Source organism: Anoplolepis gracilipes, chromosome 3, assembly GCF_047496725.1.
Source record: "Anoplolepis gracilipes chromosome 3, ASM4749672v1, whole genome shotgun sequence".
Taxonomy (NCBI): Eukaryota; Metazoa; Arthropoda; class Insecta; order Hymenoptera; family Formicidae; genus Anoplolepis; species Anoplolepis gracilipes.
This window is the reverse complement of record NC_132972.1, coordinates 17,291,894-17,314,664: the sequence shown is the minus strand read 5'-3', so window position 1 is coordinate 17,314,664 and position 22,771 is coordinate 17,291,894. Positions and strand designations below refer to the sequence as shown.

General features: G+C 32.0%; 1 protein-coding gene across 20 annotated transcripts in view; it reads right to left on the bottom strand.

The window, feature by feature from the left end:
• The window catches only part of Ae2 (anion exchange protein Ae2), a 56,895-nt gene that overhangs the window by 5,152 nt on the left and 28,972 nt on the right, over positions 1 to 22,771 (bottom strand). For 14 of the 20 annotated variants that reach the window (XM_072888081.1, XM_072888080.1, XM_072888093.1 and 11 more), the window contains exons 3-9: positions 12,746 to 12,935; positions 12,556 to 12,664; positions 11,933 to 12,316; positions 10,400 to 11,084; positions 9,758 to 9,820; positions 1,265 to 1,853; positions 40 to 1,141 (exon numbers count right to left, since the gene is read on the bottom strand). In XM_072888081.1, the coding sequence (XP_072744182.1) occupies positions 40 to 1,141; positions 1,265 to 1,853; positions 9,758 to 9,820; positions 10,400 to 11,084; positions 11,933 to 12,316; positions 12,556 to 12,664; positions 12,746 to 12,935 (3,122 nt within the window). Of the gene's footprint in view, positions 1 to 39; positions 1,142 to 1,264; positions 1,854 to 9,757; positions 9,821 to 10,399; positions 11,085 to 11,932; positions 12,317 to 12,555; positions 12,665 to 12,745; positions 12,936 to 18,610; positions 19,264 to 22,771 lie in introns of those variants that run through there. The other 6 variants (XM_072888076.1, XM_072888075.1, XM_072888077.1 and 3 more) reach the window with 6 other exon arrangements.

Here is a 22,771-nt window from a genome sequence, read left to right as displayed (position 1 = left end):
GCTGATAGCTGAAGACTCACGCGAATTATAGTTACTTACTCCGATATTTGAGTCTCCATAAATACTAGGATATAGACCAGTAAAGCTGGTACCGCGCAAGCAAGAGCCATCCAAAGTGGAATAGGTTTTTCAAAACCAGCTGGTGAAACAAACCAACTTCTACCAGGTACGGTCGGAGTGAGACCTTCAGGGACTAGTAACTTCTCTGTCTTTACCATAGCCAAATAGTCGATTAGGACGAAGACAATGATGCTGATAGGTACACCGAAGTCTCCGAAGGCTCGTCGGGCGCTACGACCTAAGTAATGACTGTTGCGGAAGATCCTTAAGTAATAGGCACCTAAAAAGGTACCGAGGCAAAGGATAGTACACATCAGAGCCGTGTTGGGTTGATTGATCGACAATCCAGCGGTATCATGACTCGGTATCAATTCGCGGGCATTCTTCAAGTGCAGATTCTCTTCAGTCTCATTCCATGGCGAATTAGTTATCCGCATTCCAACGACATAGAGCGGATAGTTTGTGTTATATGCGTCTGGTCCAAAGCTGTACTCATGGAGGAGTGGATTACGCTCGAAGTAATTGTAAAGCTTGATGAATGTTTCAACGATGTAGAGAATGGAGATCAATCCGGTGAAGATTTCTTCAGTGAAACGTGTAAAGAGTCGTACAAGGACCGAACCTTCAACGCAGGCAACTGCTACAGCGATAATACCCATCCAGGCGCCAACATATACCCGCACGGTAAGGAATTCAAGGTCGTTCGCTAGGCAAAAGTTGTACAAGCTCTCATCAAAAAGTAACAGGGGACCAGTCGTGCCAATAATCACCAGCGGTTGAGTTGAAAACAAAGCCATCACCACGCCTGTCCACGAACCGGAAACCAAAGTTTCAGAAATGCCGATCACATTCTGCGTCTTATCGCTCATTAGACCGCCAAAAGTAATAGCAGTGCACAATGCGGCAAAATACATGAAGATGGCTGCTGCGAGACAGGAAGAGTTCAGCCCGTCTGTAAAGTCGGACAGGTAAAAAGGATAGCGACGCTTGATGTCATTGATGAGGCCACCGAATGGTCGTTTGGTACGCCGCAGTGGATCATCTTCCGATAACTTCTTTTCTTCTTCGGCAACTAGAAAAGCTATACATTACAAACATGATTAGTTTTACATAAGAACGTAAAAAAGAATATAAAAAAGAATTAAAAACAAATACTCTCCTATCAAAACATCGTTATCGAATTTTAAAACTTTAAAGAAATTACCTTTCTTTACAGTTGCCTCATTTTGTTTGTTCTTCTCCTCGAGCGCTTTTGCCTTCCTTTTTCTAATAGCCTCGCTTTTCGCTTTGAGCTCATTGAATGGCAACAAAGCTTGTCTCTCCCAGTCACCGGGCGGCAATACAATCGAATCATCCAAAAACTCGTTGATGGCTGATAATAATTCTCGTCTTTCGTTCGCTTTATAAGCAACCTTATGAAATGACGTGTTCGCCATTAGCGTGGATATGGACCGACCGATCTCGTGGTAGTCTAGGTCCGTATTTCTTGGCCCCAGCAAAGTAAACATAAATCTGACTGGTATTGTAACTTCCGTAATGGACGGCATTAGCACGCCCTCGGCCAATCGCACAAAGGCTATTGTCGGCTGGTCCAGAAAGTCGACGGCACCGACGAGGACAACCGTCGCCTCGGCACCAGCTGGGATCCTTTTCAGAATGTAGTCATTGTGACTCTTCTTTAGGTCTTCGTTACTACTCATGTATGTTAGCTCTTCCTTTATATCGATTGCGGTGTGATTACTGTCGAGTGCCAAATTCGATGATATAATCTTCGGTTTCGCGTCGTGCAGATTCTGTCGGGTATTTCAAAGCTTTTTAGAGGATCTAACAACAAAAACTTTTTGATTTTGTCAAAGAAAGACTAGATAGATTTTTTGTGAGAGAATTTTATATCGAATGTTTCAATATCTTGAAACTAGAATAATACTTGTATCATTAAATAGTTGGGTGTCAAAAAGAAGACTAAACAAAGCGGTAAGTGAAAGTTATATTCTCTGTTAACTAATATAAAATTTGATAAATATCTATAAAAAATAATACTTCATCAATCATCTTCATCGATTATTTTGAAATATGTTTGCGCGGTAGAATCTTAAGTGACTTATACTTTAAACGTATGAGCGATTCTTTCTGGTTAATATATCACTTCCCAGGTAACAAAAATAGTTATTTTGACGTCAAAAAGACGCCAAAAGTAGTTTTTTTGACGTCAAAATAACTTTTACTAGCTGGGTTTTTTATTTATCAAAAAGTATATTCATTTTAACTGATTCATATCCAATGACTTTGATGTTGACATATATTGTCAAGATTGATCTTTAATAACTTACAATAGATTTTAATCGTCAGTTATTGTTTCGGAATATGATGAATAATTAAAAGAAAAAAAAATTGCTTTCTGTGCAAAAATTATCATTACAATATAGAAAGATTGCAAATATATTGCAGAATAATTTCATTGAAAAGAGTATTGTATACAATATTATACATATACAATATTATAATAAATCTGTTAAATATTACTGTACCATTGATGTAAGATTGCGGTAACGTCAAATGTCCGCATTTAAAAATATCTGAAGTTGGCACGATGTTTTATTAATTTTTAAATTACTGTTCCAGTAGTACTTTCTATAGTTTGAATTCTTAATAAACATTAGAAAAAGTTCCGCATTTTTATTATAATACTAAAAAAAAATAAAAAATATGCTAACTTTACGTTCCAGTACGACACATCTTCTTCTAAAGTACAACAAAACATCGAAAATTACAATTTGTCAAGAATTTCCGTTAGTTCTATACCAATTCCATAATTATGTATCATTTGAAGATAAAATTCAAATAATTAACAATTTTGTCCATAGTTTTTTTTAATAATTGTAGTTTTGAATAGTCATAGCATGTCGTTCGACAGAAAAGTATTGTGTTAACAATTTTCAGTACTACTGACGATAGTTCTACTCAAATTCTATACATTTGAATTATTTCCGAAAGTTGTTTTGCCTTATCAATATTTTTTAAAACAATTTTAACTTATGCCACTAGCACGACATTCGACAAAAAAGTCGCCTCTATGAAGTTGACATCTGTATTTTCAAAAATCAAGAGTTCTGTTTGCATCCCAGATAGTTCTACAGTTTCTGATAGATTTTAAAAATAGTTTTAGCAAAATACCTAAAAAATACCTAAAAAAAATTTTGAAAATATGAAATGTGAACTTCCGGTAGCACTGCAACATGCGAAAAATAGTAACCATCATATCTTATAGTTCTTAAAGAGTTTTACAGTTCTTGATACATTTTAACAACAGTTCTAGCTGCTAAATATTTTTAAAAAAATTTTTAGTCTAGAAGTTTGCATCTTATCTTACGAAAATGGCTAGAACTTTTTTTTTTATTTTACAACTTCTTTAATAACTTTTGATAGAACTCCTCGGAGTGCAAATGAAATTGTCATCAGAACGCCGAAATTGCGAAAAATATTTTATTCGGGATTTAGAAATATCCTGAAAGCATATAACTAAAAGTTGTCAAAACGTTTTTGTTTTTTACAGTTTTGAACATTAATAATTTTCGATAGAACCCTAGGATGCAAATAGAATTATCATTAGAACGCCGAAATTGTGAAAAAAATTTTACTTGGAAATTTTCTCTCTATAACTTTTATAAGTTTAATAAAGATTATACATGTATGTATCTACATGTATGTAGAACTAAAATGTACTACACATAATAAAGGATGTTTCTAAAATCATACTTTATAGAAATATTACGTAGATATTTCAATGGAATATAACAATGGAATATGCCATACATTTCAAAATATTGCTGCAATGCTGTTGCAAGGTTGCACTAATATTAAAATGTCTCTCGACTCAAAATAATAGTTTTTTTTAACAGAAATTAAAACATATATATTAATTAAATACCAAAAATCTGTTAATTACTAACAAACTAAATATCTAAATTATAGAAATTATAAATATTCGTAAATTTACTTTTTACAAAAATATGTGAAATTCGTCTAAAAGAAAGAGAGAGAGAGAGAGAGATCGAAAATATATAAAGAAAAGGTATCTAGTATATCTTACTCCAATTAATAAATTCTTTATAAAAATAGAATTTTTACAAAAAATGACATTAAAAAATATTTTATATATTATATTTAAAATTATATGTATATATATATTTTGAAAAAAGATTTAAATTACTTAAAGGATGATTTTAATCGTCAATAAAAAAGACCTATTTTTATACCAGTTTTAAGCAGTTTTCGATATTTTTTTATATGGAAAAGTTATCCTTTCTTTTTACTTGATAAAAATATTAAGAATAATAATGTATTTATATCATAATTTCTTCAAATCCTTCAATGAACTTTTTAATTTCAAATTAAATGTAAAAAATAGAAAAGTAATAAAAGTGGAAAAGTAATTAAAAGTGATATATTTCACAATTAGAAGCATTCCTTATGATTCAAAGTACAAATCACTTACAATTCCATTCCACAAAACATATATACAATAAAGATAATTTTTGAAAATGTTATCTTTTATAAATCTCTCTTTCTTTCTCCCCCCACCTCTCTCTCTCTCTCTCTCTCTCTCTCTCTCTCTCTCTCTCTCTCTCTCTCTCTCTCTCTCCCCCTCTCCCTCCCCCTCCTTCTCCCTCTCCCACTCCTCCCTATCCCTACCCTTTCCCTCTCTCCCCTCTCTCTTCCCCACCCCTCTCTCCCCCCTCTCTCTCTCCCCTTTCCCCACCCCTCTCTCTCTCTCTCACTCTCAATCATTTTGTATTAATAAATCGAAGAATATTAATTTTTTTATAGGAATGCAACTCGGTTCACTGAATTATAATTAATTAGAATTTTCCTAAGACAATAGAATATTTTTCCATCTAATTTCATGATATTGTAATAATTTTATGAAAAATAAAATACTTAAAAGTAATATAACGATAAATTCTCCACAAAAAGGAATAGTTGAGATCGAGCTTTTTAATAGTTTAAAATGAAAAAATAAAAATATACTATAACAAAAAGAACATGATTGCTTTCTTTATTTTGTATTTTATGAGGAAGTAAACAAAATATCTCATAGTAAGCAAACACGCTAGGGGACATGTTAGAAATACTGATAAAACTAAAAACTGAGCAACCTCTTATCGTCATATAGAGTACACGTGAGTATAAATTAATACACAAAAGTAAAGTAATACGTACACGAAGATACGGTTCAATTTTTTGAGAAATTTATCTCCGAGATTGCGATACAGACAATAAATTTTGAAACAAGTTCATACGAACTATTCGATGCCGAAGAAATGCATCATATCTTCGTGATTTTAATATAGCTTCAATACAGAAAATTAAAAAAAAAAGAATGTAAATGAATTACATATAAGGTTTTATAAGTCTAATAAAGAAAAGCGGAATACATGATTATACATATATATATATATATATATATATATATATATATATATATATATATATATATATATAAGCATTAGAAGTTATCGACGAGGACGGTACTACATAAAAATTACTAAAATTCAGGTTTTAGCATCAGTAACAAAAAGACACTCACGGTGACGCAACAATAGAAAAACTGCAAGCTATAAGAATGAGCTGCAATCTCTTATTGGCTCGTTTAAATCATAAAATAAAACTGTGGCATTTATTTATCAAAATAATTAAAAAAAGTAAAAAATTTGAATCGATATAAGTGAATTTTTTATCAATTTTAATCATACAAAAGTTGTTGCAAAATTATATGATTAAAATGAATTTTGTATATACGTAGTGTGTTGAAAAAGAAACCGAACTTGTTGAATAAAAAATATTATTGTTTATTCTATCAAAAATCAATATATTATTTCGAAATATATTCTCTCTGCATCAATACAATATTAGGCATATTGTACTAAGACGTAGATGAATTTAAATACATTAATCAATAAAAGAGGCTTTAAAAGCCGAACGTAAATTGTAGAAGCATAAATAAAAACAATATTTAAAGAAAAATAATTTAAATTTATTCAAACGTCGGTCCCTCTTCGGACCATCCTCAGTGATACAAAAATAATAAATAAATTCGTAGTGCGATCTCTTACAATTGCGTGTTTACATTAGATATAATGAGTCCCCTAACGGCTTACACCACACGGTTTAAAATGTAGAGGTGCATACTCAAATGCACTCCTCAATGCAATGCTATAATGGCGAGATTAAAAAGAAGCCAAAAGGAGACCCATCACAAACACAAGTATGCGAGACAACACGCACACAACCGTCTCGCACCGAGTCAAACGCACAAGTGAAGACCACAAGGTCAGAAACTGTTTATTAGGCGTCAATAATAAAACATGACCTCTCATAAGAGAGGAATTTTTGCCTACCGAGTAGGAATGAAGAAAGAATTCTTACGGAATTTATTAAAAGCATTAACACAGTATTACTAAAGTGCCTGCTGATCCTCGGTTCGTCAGAGATGTTCGATTATTGTCAATAAATTGGCTAACCATAACTTTGAAAAATCGTTGACTGATAGGGAACTCATGGACGGGTTGATGAATGTCAGAGTATTTATGCGTGATAATCCAGATGTGATTTTTACGCATGCTGATAAAGGTTGCCCTTGATAGGAACTCATATCTGGCTAAAATGAATGTCCTTCTCAGATATACTAGCACGTATATTATGGTAAAAAAAGATTCTACTAGAAGGATTATTAGTAGTTTATATGAATTACTCACACAGTGTGGAAGAAATTGAATTATATGTATTTTCGATATGACATATAAGTCGCTAAATTGCGGACGGAGTACTGCCGAGGGTCTATATTAGGTTCCCCAAGATTCACAAGCCTGGTTGCTCCCTGCGAATTATTGTTTCTTCCGTTAACATCCCGTTACACGGCCTGACTAAATTTCTCCACAAAATCATCTATAGCTCGATTCCGATAGCTGACACCTACGTGGAGAACAGTTTCCAGTTAGTAAAGAAATTTGCTGTTACCCATATTGGCGACCATTATGAACTGATTTCATTGGATGTGGTTTCGCTATTTACAAACGTCTCCTTAAGTATGGCTATTGACAGCATAGCTATGAGATGGAATTACATTGAGAACAACTGTAGTATGCCACGTGAAGAGTTTTTGAGGACAGTCCGACTTGTGCTTTATTCGACTTATTTTTCGTTTAACGGGGTTCTTTTTACCAACAAACCTTTAAGGCGTCCGTGGGCTCTCCATTATCCCTGATAATTGCCGATTTGGTTATGCATGATTTGGAGAGTAGGATGATCGGAGATCTTCCGTTTAGTCTTCCATTTTATATAAGATATGTTGATGACGTCGCGCTGAAAACGGAAGTATTAGATCGGTTTAATGCATATCGTGAGAGATTACAATTTACGATGGAGAAAGGGATCGATGGCAAATTGAATTTTCTGGATGTTACTTTTATTTTAAATAAAGAATTTGTGGAATTTGACTGGTTCCATAAACGTTTTTGGGAAGATATTTGAACTATGACTCCTATCATCCTCTCTGCCATAAGAAGAGCATGATGTTTGGCCTTATTGATAGGGTTTTCTTGTTATCGTATTCAAGATTTCATCAAAAGAATTTTGAATCTGTCATTAATATTTTAACTGACAATGGCTATCCATTGTCGTTAATTTTCGACACGTTTCGTAAACGGCTAAAAATTTTATTCGCAAAATGATTTGAAAAATGTTAATAATTCGAATCGCGTTTCATATTTTAATATCCCGTACATACCAAATTTCTCTGAACAATTCGGACATATGATCCATGATTTTGATGTAAAGATGTCTTACACATTAAGAGTATGAATAAATTACGCTCGTTCATTCGCGTTCCTAAAGACGTTTTGCCGAATGATTATCAAAATAATATGAGTATAAAATTTTGTGTAATAATTATGATGCCTTTTATATTGGCTAAACGAGTAGACTGTTAAAAATATAAATTAAAGAATATTTATATTCTTTTGTGGCTTTTAAGCCACATTAATAAAATCACAACACAAAAATCTGTTATCACGAACCATAGGTTGAGTAATCATGAATTTGACTGGGTTAATGTTGAAATTTTGGAGCTCTATTTGAAAAAAAGCTTTGTGTCAGAGATGTTGTTTATTAGGCATCAGAAGAATGGTTTGAATCGTCAAGAAGATATGGAATTCTTACTTCAGGTATATCTATTGTGGAAACCATGCCTCAAATTTAAAAGTTTCTGTTCTTTATTTAATCCTTACTCTCCCTCTCTTATGAGAGTCGTGTTTTATTACTGATGCCTGATAAACAGTTTCTGACGTTGTGATCTTCATTAGTGCGTTTAACTCGGTGCGAGACGGTTGTGTGCGCGTTGTCTCGCATACTTGTGTTTGTGATGGGTCTCCTTTCGGTTTCTTTGTAATTTTTAATCTCACCATTATAGCATTGCATTGAGGAGTGCATTTGTGTATGTACCCCTACATTTTAAACCGTGTAGTGTAAACCGCTAGGGGACTCATTATATTTAATGTAATCACGCAATTCTATTTCTCACTGCGAATATTTTCATTATTTTTGTATCACTGAGGATGGTCCAAAGAGGGAAACGTCTGAATAAATTTGAATTCTTTTTCTTTAAACATTGTTTTCACTTACGCTTCTACATTTTGCGTTCGGCTCTTAAAGCCTTTTTTATTGATTAATTTATTTCTGATTTGAGAGCCTATTAGCTTTTATTATTTGAATTGATGTAAGTCCATCTTTATGATGATCTTAATGTATACATTTACACGATACCCTTAATCAGTTTTAATACATTCATAACTCTAAAACTGACTAATCACAGCTATTTCTCTGAAGAATGAAATGACTATGATTAGTCAGCCTTAGACCTACGAATATTATTAAACCCGATTAAAAATGATGCGTAAACATACACAATGATTCTCATCACGGTAGCAACATCATTGTACAACGTTCCTTGGATCGCTATTTTCATTTTTGATAATAAAAAATAGTTATATGGTGATAATTCTAGTGAATTAATGGATGCTAGATGATACATAATTAATTGTCTAAATTCGATAAAATTTTGACAGATGATGTAGAAGGGATATGTACATATACTTAAATATTCACCCTTTAGATATTACATGAGGCTGTTAATTTCAGAAAAATTAAAGTTCGGTTTATTTTTCGACACAATGGATATAATCTCTAATATAAGTGTTATAACACATTGCCAATGACTATCCTAATCAATGTTTTTTATATTGATATTTATATGTCGATTTAACTATAGAGCAAATGACAACTATTGATAATGATGTATATAAACTTTGCATTGTAACATTGTCGATAATTGGCATATAAAACACACAGAAAACGTATTAAATGAAATTAAAATCGAAAATATTAATAAAAAATAGTGATCCAAGATCCAACAAATTGTTTTGGATTGTGTACGTGTACAATTATGTTTGTAAAAAAGTATTTTAAGGAATCTATAAGTGTACACAATCGATTTGGCAAACTCATGCCTAATTTACTTTAAAAAGTAGGAAGATATTTGTGTAAAAAGAAAGCGGAAAATACTATAGAGTTTAAGAAAAATAAAAAAAAACGACTTGTGTGACAATTTGTATAAAACGTTCTCGGGAAACGAGAGATTTACATGTTGAATTACATGATTCTCAGCGGCTTCCCGCGCAGCATCTTCTTCCTCCAGCCAGATGGACTGTGGAAATAATATTAGCACACTATCAGTGAAGCCTATCTTCTGTCACTATCCGCTGTGACTACTCACTACTGATCGCGGAACACATCATCCTCGCAGGTGGTCTTCGACATTTCCGTAAATCGCGAAATAAACGTACAAAATTTATTTTTTCTTTCTAAATTTCAACGCGCAACTGCAGCAAAATACATCAGCATCCATTATGGCCGCGATTATTTGCTGAGTTTTTGATTAGTTTTCGAATTAGAAATGTGCAAACCCAGGATTGCATCAATCTGGAATAGCAAAAATTGAGCTGGAACTGTCTTGTTCAAATTTAATTTATATTATATTTACAACTCTAAAACCTAAAATACAATTAATAAATACAATTATTATTTCAATTATTCAATTATTCAAATATTCAATTATTTAAGTAATTAATTATCACGATTCCCTCACTTTTTATATCGATTATTTACTTTCTAACACAAGCAATTTCGAAGCGGGTCTTGTGATTAATCAAGATTAATCGAAATTGCTTTGGCGCGCACACGATAAACGTACACGGCGAGCATTGACGCTAAATTAACGAATTACCTGAAGACTAGTATAACTGGAGTAACTCCTTTTGCCGAATCGGAAACCGCGTTCGTGTTCGTGCACATGCCTATGTCTAAGCAATAGTGCTCTCATTACGACTGGTCTGTCCTCGGCCAGGATCAGCTCCTCGACGACCATCTGTTCGACTACTCTATAGGCCAGCCCAGGCAAATCCTTTTCTTCCAGATCGAGAAGGACCACGCCGGTCTCTAGGCAACGGCGGAGATTCAGCAGCGAGTGAAAACTGAGAGAGGCTACGTGAGGCCTGCCCCATCTGTCAGCGCCCTCCTCAACATCTTCCTCGTACTTTATCCACCTAGCGGTCTCTCGCCATTCACGTTCCTCGCCCAAGCCGTGCAATTCATCTAATTGAACGAACACCTCGTGTGGCGAATGATCGTACATCTTTTTAAAAGTATCAAGAGGGATACCGCCCTCCTTGCGTCGGCCAATCTGCACCATAGAGTGGGCAGCTTTATGCCGTCGCATACCGCGCGGATCATCACTACGATGCGATTCCAAGTCATCAATATCAAGTTCTTGTAAGGTGCTCGCCTCTTCTGGCTGGACGCTAACGCGTCGAGTCAGTAAACTCGAAATGTCTGATAGACCGGCTCCTGATCGTTTCCGCCATTGTGGGTCCTCCTGCAGGGAATACTTGCGTGACTTGTAGTGATGACGTCTGCAAGAAGTTAATTAATGTGTCTAGTATTGTAGAAGAATACACTTGAAGGAAACAAAAGTTTTTTATAAAGGAAACAAAAAGCTATTTGAAATATTTTATCACAATAGAGAAAGAAGAAATGCATTAAAAATTGACAAAATTTACCAATCTTATTGAGGTAATATAGTGATAGTAACATACATTTATACATATAATGCGACTTTCTGATTCTAATGTGACTTCCTTATCTTCTTGTAGTCTATAACTACAATTTATTTCATGTCACAGGTAAATTATAGAGTTTTCACTCACGCGGGAGGATGTCTTATCTGTGGAAACAATAAAAAAGAGTTTCTGGTCCTATCTAAATTAAACGTTTTGATATATATTTGATATATATTTTTTAGTACGCTCTATGAATCTTTAACCAACTACTTGCTTGGTACCACTCCGTACCGAAATTATTACGCCACGAATCTAGCTCATTGCTCGGGGATGGCACGAAAAAAGATCGACCGTTTCGTGTTCATAATTGCGCGGTTTATACAGTTATACAGTGCAAATATGAATCCAATTATGACTTGAAATGTGATTATTGGATTTTTATTTTCATTTAAATATCGAGGATAATCCAGTTTTTTATGTCCGTAATATATATCTGTAGATATAGTATATTATAAACTGAAATTATATTTCCACTTGCATACATTTTATATCATCAGTTTTTTAAGTTATTATTCTTTATTAGATTCCAAAGACACTGTCTTCTCATTTGATTCTAAGTAATTTAAGATTATGATCTTTTTTCTTTATTTTTTTTCCTTCTTTTCTATCTCTTCACAAACTATCATATCGAATTAACTTACTTATGTTCATGTTTTTGATGCCGTCGGCACTTTCGATCTTCTTCGTGGAGGCCGCTCGGAGCAGCATTCGTCGGTACTTCTGACATTTGTGTGCTTGGTCCATCTTCTTCCTTAATTTTCTCAAATTGCACTCTTGGACTACCAACGATCGGGCTGTCGTTAAAACCAGAAGCTGCCCTTTCTGAGATTGGAGCCTCGCTTTCGCTACTGTTTATGTTTTCAGTTTCTTCTGCTGTTTCTTCACCAACTTCGACTTCAGCTTCGGTTGCAATGGCTAATTGTAATCCATTATGATTCGTCCCATCGACTTCCTGGACCTCATTATTACTCTTCGTTTGGACATTGCTGTGATCTTTCTCGGATCCCTCCACTGCCGATCCTTCACTAGAAACAATTGGAGAAACATAAGATGTTCTATTTTCTTTGGTGTCAATATAATAAAAATGTTGTCACATTAATTGAATTTTGACCGCTAAACTCTAAGAATGTAATAAAATCACATCTTAGAACTTAGAGAAGTATCACAAAAATTCTATGATAACCTTAGTATTTCTAAGTATTCTGAAAGTCTCGAAAAAATATTCTTGTCGAATGCCTATTTTTATTTTAGGGACAAAACTTACGGTGAAAAATGTCGCCGCATAGATCTGGAATGCAAGCTCTTCAGAGGCATGTGCGGATGAGGGTAACTTCTTTTTCGGTGTTCTGTGCAAATAAAGATCGGTCTTGTCGCTTTCGTCCAATGATAGACGATTTCAGACAATAAAATAGAAGAGAAAATAGAAGAGAAATATAAAAAGAGATACAACTTACGATTGAAATCGCGATCGCCATATCGCGGTGGCGGTGGCCCGCGATCGCGATCTCGATCTCGATCGGATCCGGTCGATTCTGACGGCGAGCCGAGTCGGACTACGTCAAATTTTTCTGCGGTGTCCATCGCGAAGACCTTTTCCATCTCTTCGTCGAGTTCCGGTCCCATCTCCGCGCCATGCCCGTCGATCTAGCAATGTCAAAGAAGTACAAATTGACATTTGTCGCAACTTTGTTCATCGTTTTAAATTGTTTTAATTGCGCCGCAAAAACAATGCCTTTAATATGTCAAATTGGTCAGATGCCTTCGATAAAATGGTAGTCAAACTTTTCCTAAAGGAAATTTTCAAATTTCGTAAAAATATTGGTTTCTTGTTTTTATTGTACATTTTAAGCTGCAATAAAATCGTGCTATCATGATTCTATAAAAAGGAAAAGAAATATTTATAAATATTATAGAAATATTTATTTATATTAACTATTTATCATAATAGTGTCGGATGTTTCTTCGGGATTAATATTATATGAGCAAATAGCATTATATCTTGTTCCATATGTGACCTGTTAGCTGTTACATAAAACCGTCTGATATATGACGTCCCTTGACGTAATGAAATAATACTCATTAAGCATTTATAAAAAAAGCATTGCATATTTTCGTTAAAGGTAAATATGCAGTATAACGCTCTCTCCTCCGATTTTTTTATAATTTTAAAAATTGGTGTAATTTAATACGTAGAATAAATTCTGAGAACGAAATTTGTCGCTCATGTACCGTTCTTTTTATTTATATTTAAAATTTCAATCCGTATAAAAAATATTAAACAGGTACTATATTATTAATATCATATTACTCGCATAATTATGCTTTTACTATAATCGAAATAAACTATGCGTAGAATAAATTTTGAGAACGAAATTCGTCGGTCATGTACCGTTTTTTTTTTATTTATACTCAAAGTTTTATAATGTAAGTAGGAAAATGATAATTTTTATTAAAATAAAATAAATATTTGTTGCAAATATTCTCTGCTTTAATCAGAACTTATAAAACTTAAATTATAGCAGAAAGTACATAGTATATTTCGATTATATACTAAAATTATATATATATATATATAGTAAATATGCAGTATAACGTTCTCCCACTTTTGATTGAATTTTGGATTAAAATTTTGAGTATAAATTAAAAAAAACGGTACATGAGCGACAAATTTCGTTCTTAGAATTTATTCTATACACTAAAATACACCAATTTTTAAAATTATAAAAAAATCGGAGGGAAGAGCGTTATACTGCATATTTACCTTGTTAAAAGTTTATACATTTACAAAAAGAGATTGTTTTCACTAACCTCCCCTTTGCAGATTTTAAAATGTTTTTTTTTAACTTTACTTGTGGAATATCCTATACAAAAAATAACGAAGCGTATATATATACATACATATATATATATATATATATATATATATATATTTAATTGCTACTTCATGTATGCAATTTAGAAAGAATTGATACAGGTATTTTGTGAATAACTGCTTGCGAATGTTATTTTGGGAAGATAAATTACCGATCTATTCTTCGAAATTTGTAGACAATATCGTCGAACAATAGCGGTAGTAGTGTAATGTTTTAAGTACTACTTACTTAGTGTATCATACATTCTGACTTTTCACATTCTATGCATGCAGGTGCTATAAAGTAATATATGCGAGAGAGATGTTTCAGCAATGGTCGTTTCAAGAGTTAAAATTGCAATTATCTCATTATCTCATAATTTTGTTTATTACACTTCGAAATCCCTGTTCATAAATCCTTGTATTTTCTTATCTTCTTAATTTCAAAGTAGACTGCACTTTTTTTCTTATGGAATCAATTTATTATATGCGGGTCATATGCAATTTTATTTTCAATCTTGTTGTAAAACAGAAATTTTTAACTATGAAATTCATTCTCTCGTTCTGTGTTTCACTTTCTCATGCAAATTTAAAAATACATTGCCTGTATATCTGCCCAGATCAAGCGCATAACGCTTGTTCACAATAGTCAAAGTGCTATTGTGAGAGAATCGATCTTGTATTTCGTTACATGTTGTCAAAAAACGCTTTGGCAAATCTGCAAGGTCGCACTCGGAGATATATTTGGTTTTTCTTTCGACGAAATTCGAGTTATAGAATTATTTTACTATTAAGAAATTAAGCTACTCTTTCTCGACAAATTTGAACTTTAAATAGAGAAATACTTATGCCATACCAATTTAATATTAAGTTTTATATATATAATATTAAGAGAAAAATAAAAAAATATATATCTTCTCTGTCGCAGTTCTCGAAATAGTATCGAACTAATTTGGCACGTCATCCGGCACAACTATCAAAATGAACGTCGCAGAGTTATTTGGCCAAGTTCTCTCTTCTGAATTGTCAGCGTCCAAGAACTTGGTAGAATTAAACTAGCTAAGGTAAAACTAAACTAAGAATATAGCCGCGTTTCATCATATAGTTTCATCAACTAGTACTTTATTTTTGCAATAAGATTACGTTGGAAATTTAAGAGCAGACTTTCTTTCAATATTTTCGCATTTCAGGCGACGATATAATAATATAAAATGTCCATTTTTTTATAACAAAAAAGATAAGAATATAATATTAAAAAAAGAGTATAATTATATATAAATATTGTCTTTATATAATTATAAAAAATTTAATTTATGCAAGATTTAATTCTTGATAATAATTTTATTATAAATAAAAATGAAGAAGAAGAGTAATGTTAAAGACTAATATAAATACTTCTTATGCGTTATTGTGCATGACAATATATGTACTTACATAAAAGAATAATTTTTCACTATATCTCTTATAGAAATATTACAGGACTACATAAACATATATGTATATATATATATATATATATATATATATATATACTAAAACAATGTCAAATTATACAATGTTAAATTATATATATACAGTCGAACCTCTTATTCTACGACATTTTCGGTCCGGAATCTTCCCCTTAAACCTCTGATCCTACGACAAAAATTTGAGAGTGGGGGTATAATTCCCCTTTCGTGGTCGTAGCACAAGAGGATTTTTTGTTGTAGGATAAGAGGTTTCGTAGCATAAGTGGGTCGTATATATATATATATATATATATATATATATACACATATAAAATATATGGGGCATCCCATACGAAATCGACCACTTTTTTCCGCGAACATTTTTTATTTGCTTCATTTTTTTATATTTTTGCACTTATTGAAAGTAGTTTCCACGATTTTTTTTAGATTTTTATCTCCATCGATACTCGAGTTATAAATTAAAAAAAGAAATTAATAAAAAAAAATTCAAATAGTTATTACTTTAAGAAGAATAAAGATATTGGTATTTATCAGGTGGTCATTTTTTTGTTTTTGAATGTAGTTTTCGAAAAAAATTTTTTACAATAATTTGACATTGTTTTAGTCAATTTTAATCGAAATTATTTTTTTTTCCTTAATGAGACCCCTTCGATTTTTTCTAAAAAATTAATGACATTTTAGACTTAAATACAAAATTTTTGAGCCATGAGCGAAGAGGGGATTCAAATAACTTTGATTTTTTAAGACCATTTTTTGCAATTTTTTTCTTCGAAAATTACATTTTTTAGTTTTTACATTACTCTGATAAGAAAAAGAGTTTTAAAAAATATTAAAATTTTTTTCTCTATTATTAATATTTTAGAATGAGTATTTATTATCTCTGTAAATTCTTTTTCTTATCAGAGTAATGTAAAAAACTAAAAAATGTGATTTTCGAAAAACAAAATTGCAAAAAATGGTCTTAAAAAATCAAAGTTATTTGAATCCCCTCTTTGCTCATGGCTCAAAAATTTTGTATTTAAGTCTAAAATGTCATCAATTTTTTAGAAAAAGTCGAAGGGGTCTCATTAAGGAAAAAAAAATAATTTCGATTAAAATTGACTAAAACAATGTCAAATTATTGTAAAAAATTTTTTTCGAAAACTACATTCAAAAACAAAAAAATGACCACCTGATAAATACCAATATCTTTATTCTTCTTAAAGTAATAACTATTTGAATTTTTTTTTATTAATTTCTTTTCTTAATTTATAACTCGAGTATCGATGGAGATAAAAATCTAAAAAAAATCGTGGAAACTACTTTCAATAAGTGCAAAAATATAAAAAAATGAAGCAAATAAAAAATGTTCGCGGAAAAAAGTGGTCGATTTCGTATAGGATGCTCCATTAGTAATATATAAAATATCTATTTATATGATTTAAGCTATTTAATGAATTATTAGAATTATTAATCAATTATAAGAAATATGTACTATGCCATATGCGAACTGCAAAAAATATGTGGAAGTTGTTGCATAGACTCAAGATATGGAGTTTTTTTAAAATCTATGAGATCCAAATTTTCCTTCCTAAAAATTCAGACCTATAGAAATTAGAACAATCAGTGAAAGATAAATCTTTGGAATGAGTCGCTAAAATCGCAAATTTCAAAATATCTCTTCTAATCTTCTTCTCTTATTATTAGATTTCAGAAAAAGGACAACTTGTCAGTATATATGTATATATGTATATGTATATATATATATATATTATATATATATACATATATACTAGCAAGTTTATATCTTTAAGAGTTTCGGAGACGATAGCTTGTAACAGATTATTTGGTCCACCCTGTATGTGCGTGCGTGCGTGCGTGCGTGCGTGCGTGCGTGCGTGCGTGCGTGCGTGCGTGCGTGCGTGCGTGTGTGTGTGTGTGTGTGTGTGTGTATGTGTGTGTACATATATACAGGGTGGACCAAATAACCTGTTACAAGCTATCTTCTCCGAAACTTTTGAAGATATAAAGTTGAATTTTTTTTACATGGTACACAGATGCTGACTTGATGTGTAAAAAAATTTCGCATTAATACGTGCTTAGAAGTTGTAGACCAGTTTGAATATTTAGTACAATGATTCCATAATATAATCTATCTACCTCTCTAGTTACTCTGATCAGTCGTTATAATATTTTGTAAGAAATAACTTTCTTAATGCCAAATACGTTTGTAAACAAGGTTGAAGTAACTTAGACTACGTCTCTAAATATATCTAAAAAATTAATTGAGTTTTTCTGTAACTCTGTAACTGTACAAAATAAAAGAAAATATTTCAAGTAAATGTTATGAATTTTGATGAGAGCTATCCAAAGATAAAAAAATTGTACCTCGTTCCAATTAAAAAATGAGAGGTTTTCTTTCTTGTCCCCCTAAAAGCTCCCCATAAAATTTTTTTTACACACCAAGTAGTCAGCCCTGTGTGCTATTTAATGTAAAAAAATTCAATTTCATATCTTTAATAGTTTCGGAGAAGATAACTTGTAACAAGTTATTTGGTCTACCCTGTGTATATATATATATATGTATACACATGCAAGTTTTTTTCAAAGGTAACAATAAGATTAGGAGAGATATTTTGAAATTTGCAATTTTAGCGACTCATTTCAAAGATTTCTCTCTCAATAATTGTTCTAATATCTATTGATCTAAATTTCTAGCAAGGAAAATTTAGATCTCAAACTCTATATCTCTTGAGTCTATGGATTGCAACCACTTCCACATAATTTTTGCAGTTCGCATATGGCATAGTACATATTTCTTATAATTGATTAATAATTCTTGATTTATAATTCATTAAATAGCTTAAATTACATAAACATATATTTCAAGAACAAGAGCTACAAAAGGAGCACACAGATTTTGCCTTCTCTGTCTGGAAAATGTCTCGACTTGTCTACGCGAGTTGTGATTAGAATGACATATATTTCGCAAATGAGACGAAATGGCTCGTTTTGTTCACCTGGTGCGTTGTTCGCAGAGAGCGTCGTAACCAGCGGAGAAATTTGCTCCGCGCCCGCTCCAGAAACGATTTCCTGGAGGAACCGGCGGCGACCTCGGGCATGGCATCCCGGGCAGAGTGACAACCCGGCCGGTTGGTGTTCAGAACTGGAGGAACTCGAACTAAGGATGGTAGAGGGTGGTCTATCGAAACGAGAGAAAGAGGGGAAAAAGGATGGTGGGGAAATGCATGAACAGTTCAAGGAAGGGATGGCGCGCGCATACGGATCGATATTAACCCCATACACGCTTAATCAAAGAGTAACTCCTTCATTTCTTTCATTTTTTTTTCCATCGTGTCTTCTCCCCTTTCCTCTATTTGCGATTTATCAGGACTTTCATTCGAGATTTTCAATTTCCTGTAAGCTAATTTTTTGGGTAACGACCATATATACTACTGTATATAATACCAAATGTACTGCTTCTTATTCGATCACTTGAATTAAACATGTTTCGCAAGATTAGTATATTTTTATTTGAAACAATAATGACTCTTTCAAAGACACTATGTACTATTATAATAGAAAAAAGAGGGATGGATATACGTCTAAATAAAGGAGAAGAAGATTGTCCAATTTTTTACTTACATCTTAAAAAAAGATATATATATGAAGAAAAAATAAATAAAAGAAACCAATTTTCTCGCGTTTGTAACACAAAATAAGATATGGAGATTCTCTCAAGTAGATAATATATTTTCAAGAAGAAAATACATTTAAGTAATTATTTTTAATGCAAGATAAATTGAGAATAGAAGATGGATGATGAAAAAAAAGATGGAAAAGATTAATAATTTCGAAATATTTCAAAGGACTTTAGAAATAAGAGTAAATCGTTTACTGGTAGAAAAGATACGATATTAACATTATTGAATTTGGTTTTCTATCATTTTTTTTACAAATCTTTTACATAATAGTTCTAAAGTGAAATTAAAAAAAGAAAAAAAGCAAGAGAGAAGTCAGGTATTTTACTAAAGATATCATTGATTCTACATCTACATATCACTGTAACTCAATTAACACACTAAAATCGACTAAAAAGATGCAATTAAATAATCGATACATTCCCGTATATAACAAAAAGCTATGATATTTCTTAAAAAAGAAAGATACAACTGCTAATCTTTTTTGACATATTTAGAATAACATATCGCCAGAAAGCTATGCATAGGCAAATAATTGACGGAGACTGAGAAATGCAACAAGTGTCAATCGGCCGTGAAATCCAGAATAAAAAGACTCGAGAATAAAACAGCTCGAAGGAGGAGAAGCTCATGGTAGAAGGGGTATCTCCACAATCGCAGGTGGGAAAGCTCAGCTGACGGTGCTGAATAGTAAACGGTAGACGGTAGAGGTCAACATCGGCTTAGGTCGTGAAGATGTTATCGATCATTGAAAGAAAAGCAGCACACACGAAAAGAGATAAATAATATATAAAAAATAGTTTTCAAATCTCTCTCTCTCTCTCTCTCTCTCTCTCTCTCTCTCTCTCTCTCTCTCTCTCTCTCTCTCTCTCTCTCTCTCCCCTCCCTCTCCCTCTCCCTCTCCCACCCTCCCTCCCTCCCTCCCTCTCTTCTCCCTCCTTCTCTCCCTCCCTCTCTCTCTCCATGTATATATATATATATATATGTATATTTTCAATTATAACTCAGAAACTAAGCTTCAGACAAAATTTTATAAAAGGAAAAATCGTCTTAAAATTCGCTCAAGAATATGTCATTTTAAGGACATCAGATTGTTTTAAATCACCCTATATACAGGGTGTCCATGACCACCCATATTACCCTTTTATCTCGGAAACAGAGCGTTTTAGAGAAAAATGTTTCAGACAAAAGTTATACGATTTTGAGGAGGCCATAAGATAATGCCATTAGTTTGACCTTGAAGAGTCACATGAAGGTCATGTGAAAGTCATTTTGAATTTCTTAAATGGAACACCCTATATATTTTTACATATTCTTGTAGCTTATATTGAGAGCTTTTCAAAACATTATAATAAAATGTTTTTTCATTAAATACTTTTCGAGTTATAAACCTTTAAAGTTGCAATATTTTGACATAAAATACAAGATATCTCGTAAAATATTCATTTTTCGATTATCTTACCCTAATACTTTTATGCACAGAATAATGAGACGAATTAATTGGTGTAAAGAAAACACATAGTTATCTTTAAGAAAAAATCCATAACCATACAACTTTTGTCTGAAACATTTTTTCTGAAAATGCTTTATAGAAGAATTATCGAGGTTTTTAAAAATGGAACACCCTGTATATATGTATATATTTATATATAAATATATTATATATATAGGGTGTTCATTTGAATACTTTTCATTACGTTTATTTTGTGATTAACTAAATTTTTTGTAAAATGTTTCGTACAAAAATTTTGTGACTTAGAGGAGGACATAAAGGGTGCGTTCCTTTTGGACGCTTACACGCTTAAAGCGCTTATAAGCATTGCTTACGCTGTTCCATTTGGAGTTATAAGCGCTTATAAATGCATTAATGACGTCACTGTGACGTCATAACTCGTGCTCACAAATGCTTATTTCATCGAGGTAGGGCAGTAAAAGCGTGAATGCTTACAGCGCGTGAGCGTTTATATGGAACGCACCCGTGGTATCGCATGATGAATAGAAAAATGGATTTAAATTGTAATGTGATTAATATATGATTAATAACTGAAATGTGATTTAAATTGTACATCGGTATATGATGGTAAAATCTTTCCTACGTAATTCTTTAGGCGTAATATTGCAGTTTTCTCGCGATACTTATTAAGAATTAAAAGAATGTTTTCTACTTCTATATTAAGTTTTAAAGAATCTCCATCGTCATCAAACAATATTTCGAACATTATTACAATTAGTGAACACAAACGAACAATCTGTTTTTCCGTCATTTTGACATGCTCACGATGCTCATGCACCCAAAAGGAACAACTTTCCGTTTGCAATTTTAAGCGCTTAAGCAATAAACGGAACGATTGAAAATAGCGCTTATAAGCTTACACCGCATGAGCGTTCATATGGAACGCACCCAAAATGGTACCATTGGTTTGACTTTAAATTAAATAATGTGAAGATTAATCTAGTTGTTTTAAATGGAATTATTATAATTTTTTTATATAAATTATTATATATTAGTTCCTCCTTAATATTCTAAAAAAAGAGTATAATAAACTTAAACTTAATAGTTTACGAGATATTTTATATTTTAATTTGATATAATTTTGCAGAAACTATGAAATATCTCATAAATTAATCATTTTTCGACTATCTTATTTAAATACTTTTATGCGCAGAATAATGAGAGAAATCAATTGATGTAAAGAAAATACAAAATAGTTTTTAAAAAAATATCAATTTACAATGATTGTTTTTTTACTAATTATGTGTTTTATTTACACCAACTGATTCCTCTCATTATTCTGTGCATAAAAATATTGTGACAAAGTAATTGAAAAAAATAAATATTTTATGAAATATTTCGAAGTTTACACAAAATTGCAAAATAAAAAATGTTAAATTAAAGTATAAAATAACCTATTAAATTTTTGGCCATTATACCTTTATAACTTTTTACGCAGAATATCGAAAGAAATTAATTTATAAAAAAATTAGAGTTATATTAATTAAAATTCCTTTAAAAAAAATTAGGTTAATCTTTACATAACCTTGATACCTACACTCAAACTAATCTTACGTCCTCGAGGTTATTAAACTTTTGTACAAAATATTTTGCAAAAAAATTAGTCGACAGGTTCTTTAGAACATTTTAGGACGAAAAGTTTAATACAAAAATGTCGAGGCTACAATAGTTTTCAAACTGAAAGCAATTATATTTCACGAATGATAGAACTGAGATTTCGCGCTCTCAGCTACGACAAAATGACAAGTGATAAAAGTGCTCCTATAAATAGCGCTCTTTTCACGATATTATGAATATTATGTTAGCACTTGTTATTTTGTCGTACCTGAGAGCGCGAAATTTCAGCCCTATCATTCGTGAAATATAATTGCTTCCAGTTTAAAAACTATTGTAACCTCGACATTTTTAAACTTTTCGTCTCAAAATGTTCTAAAGAACCTGTTATTAAAATATTTACCGGCATTTTC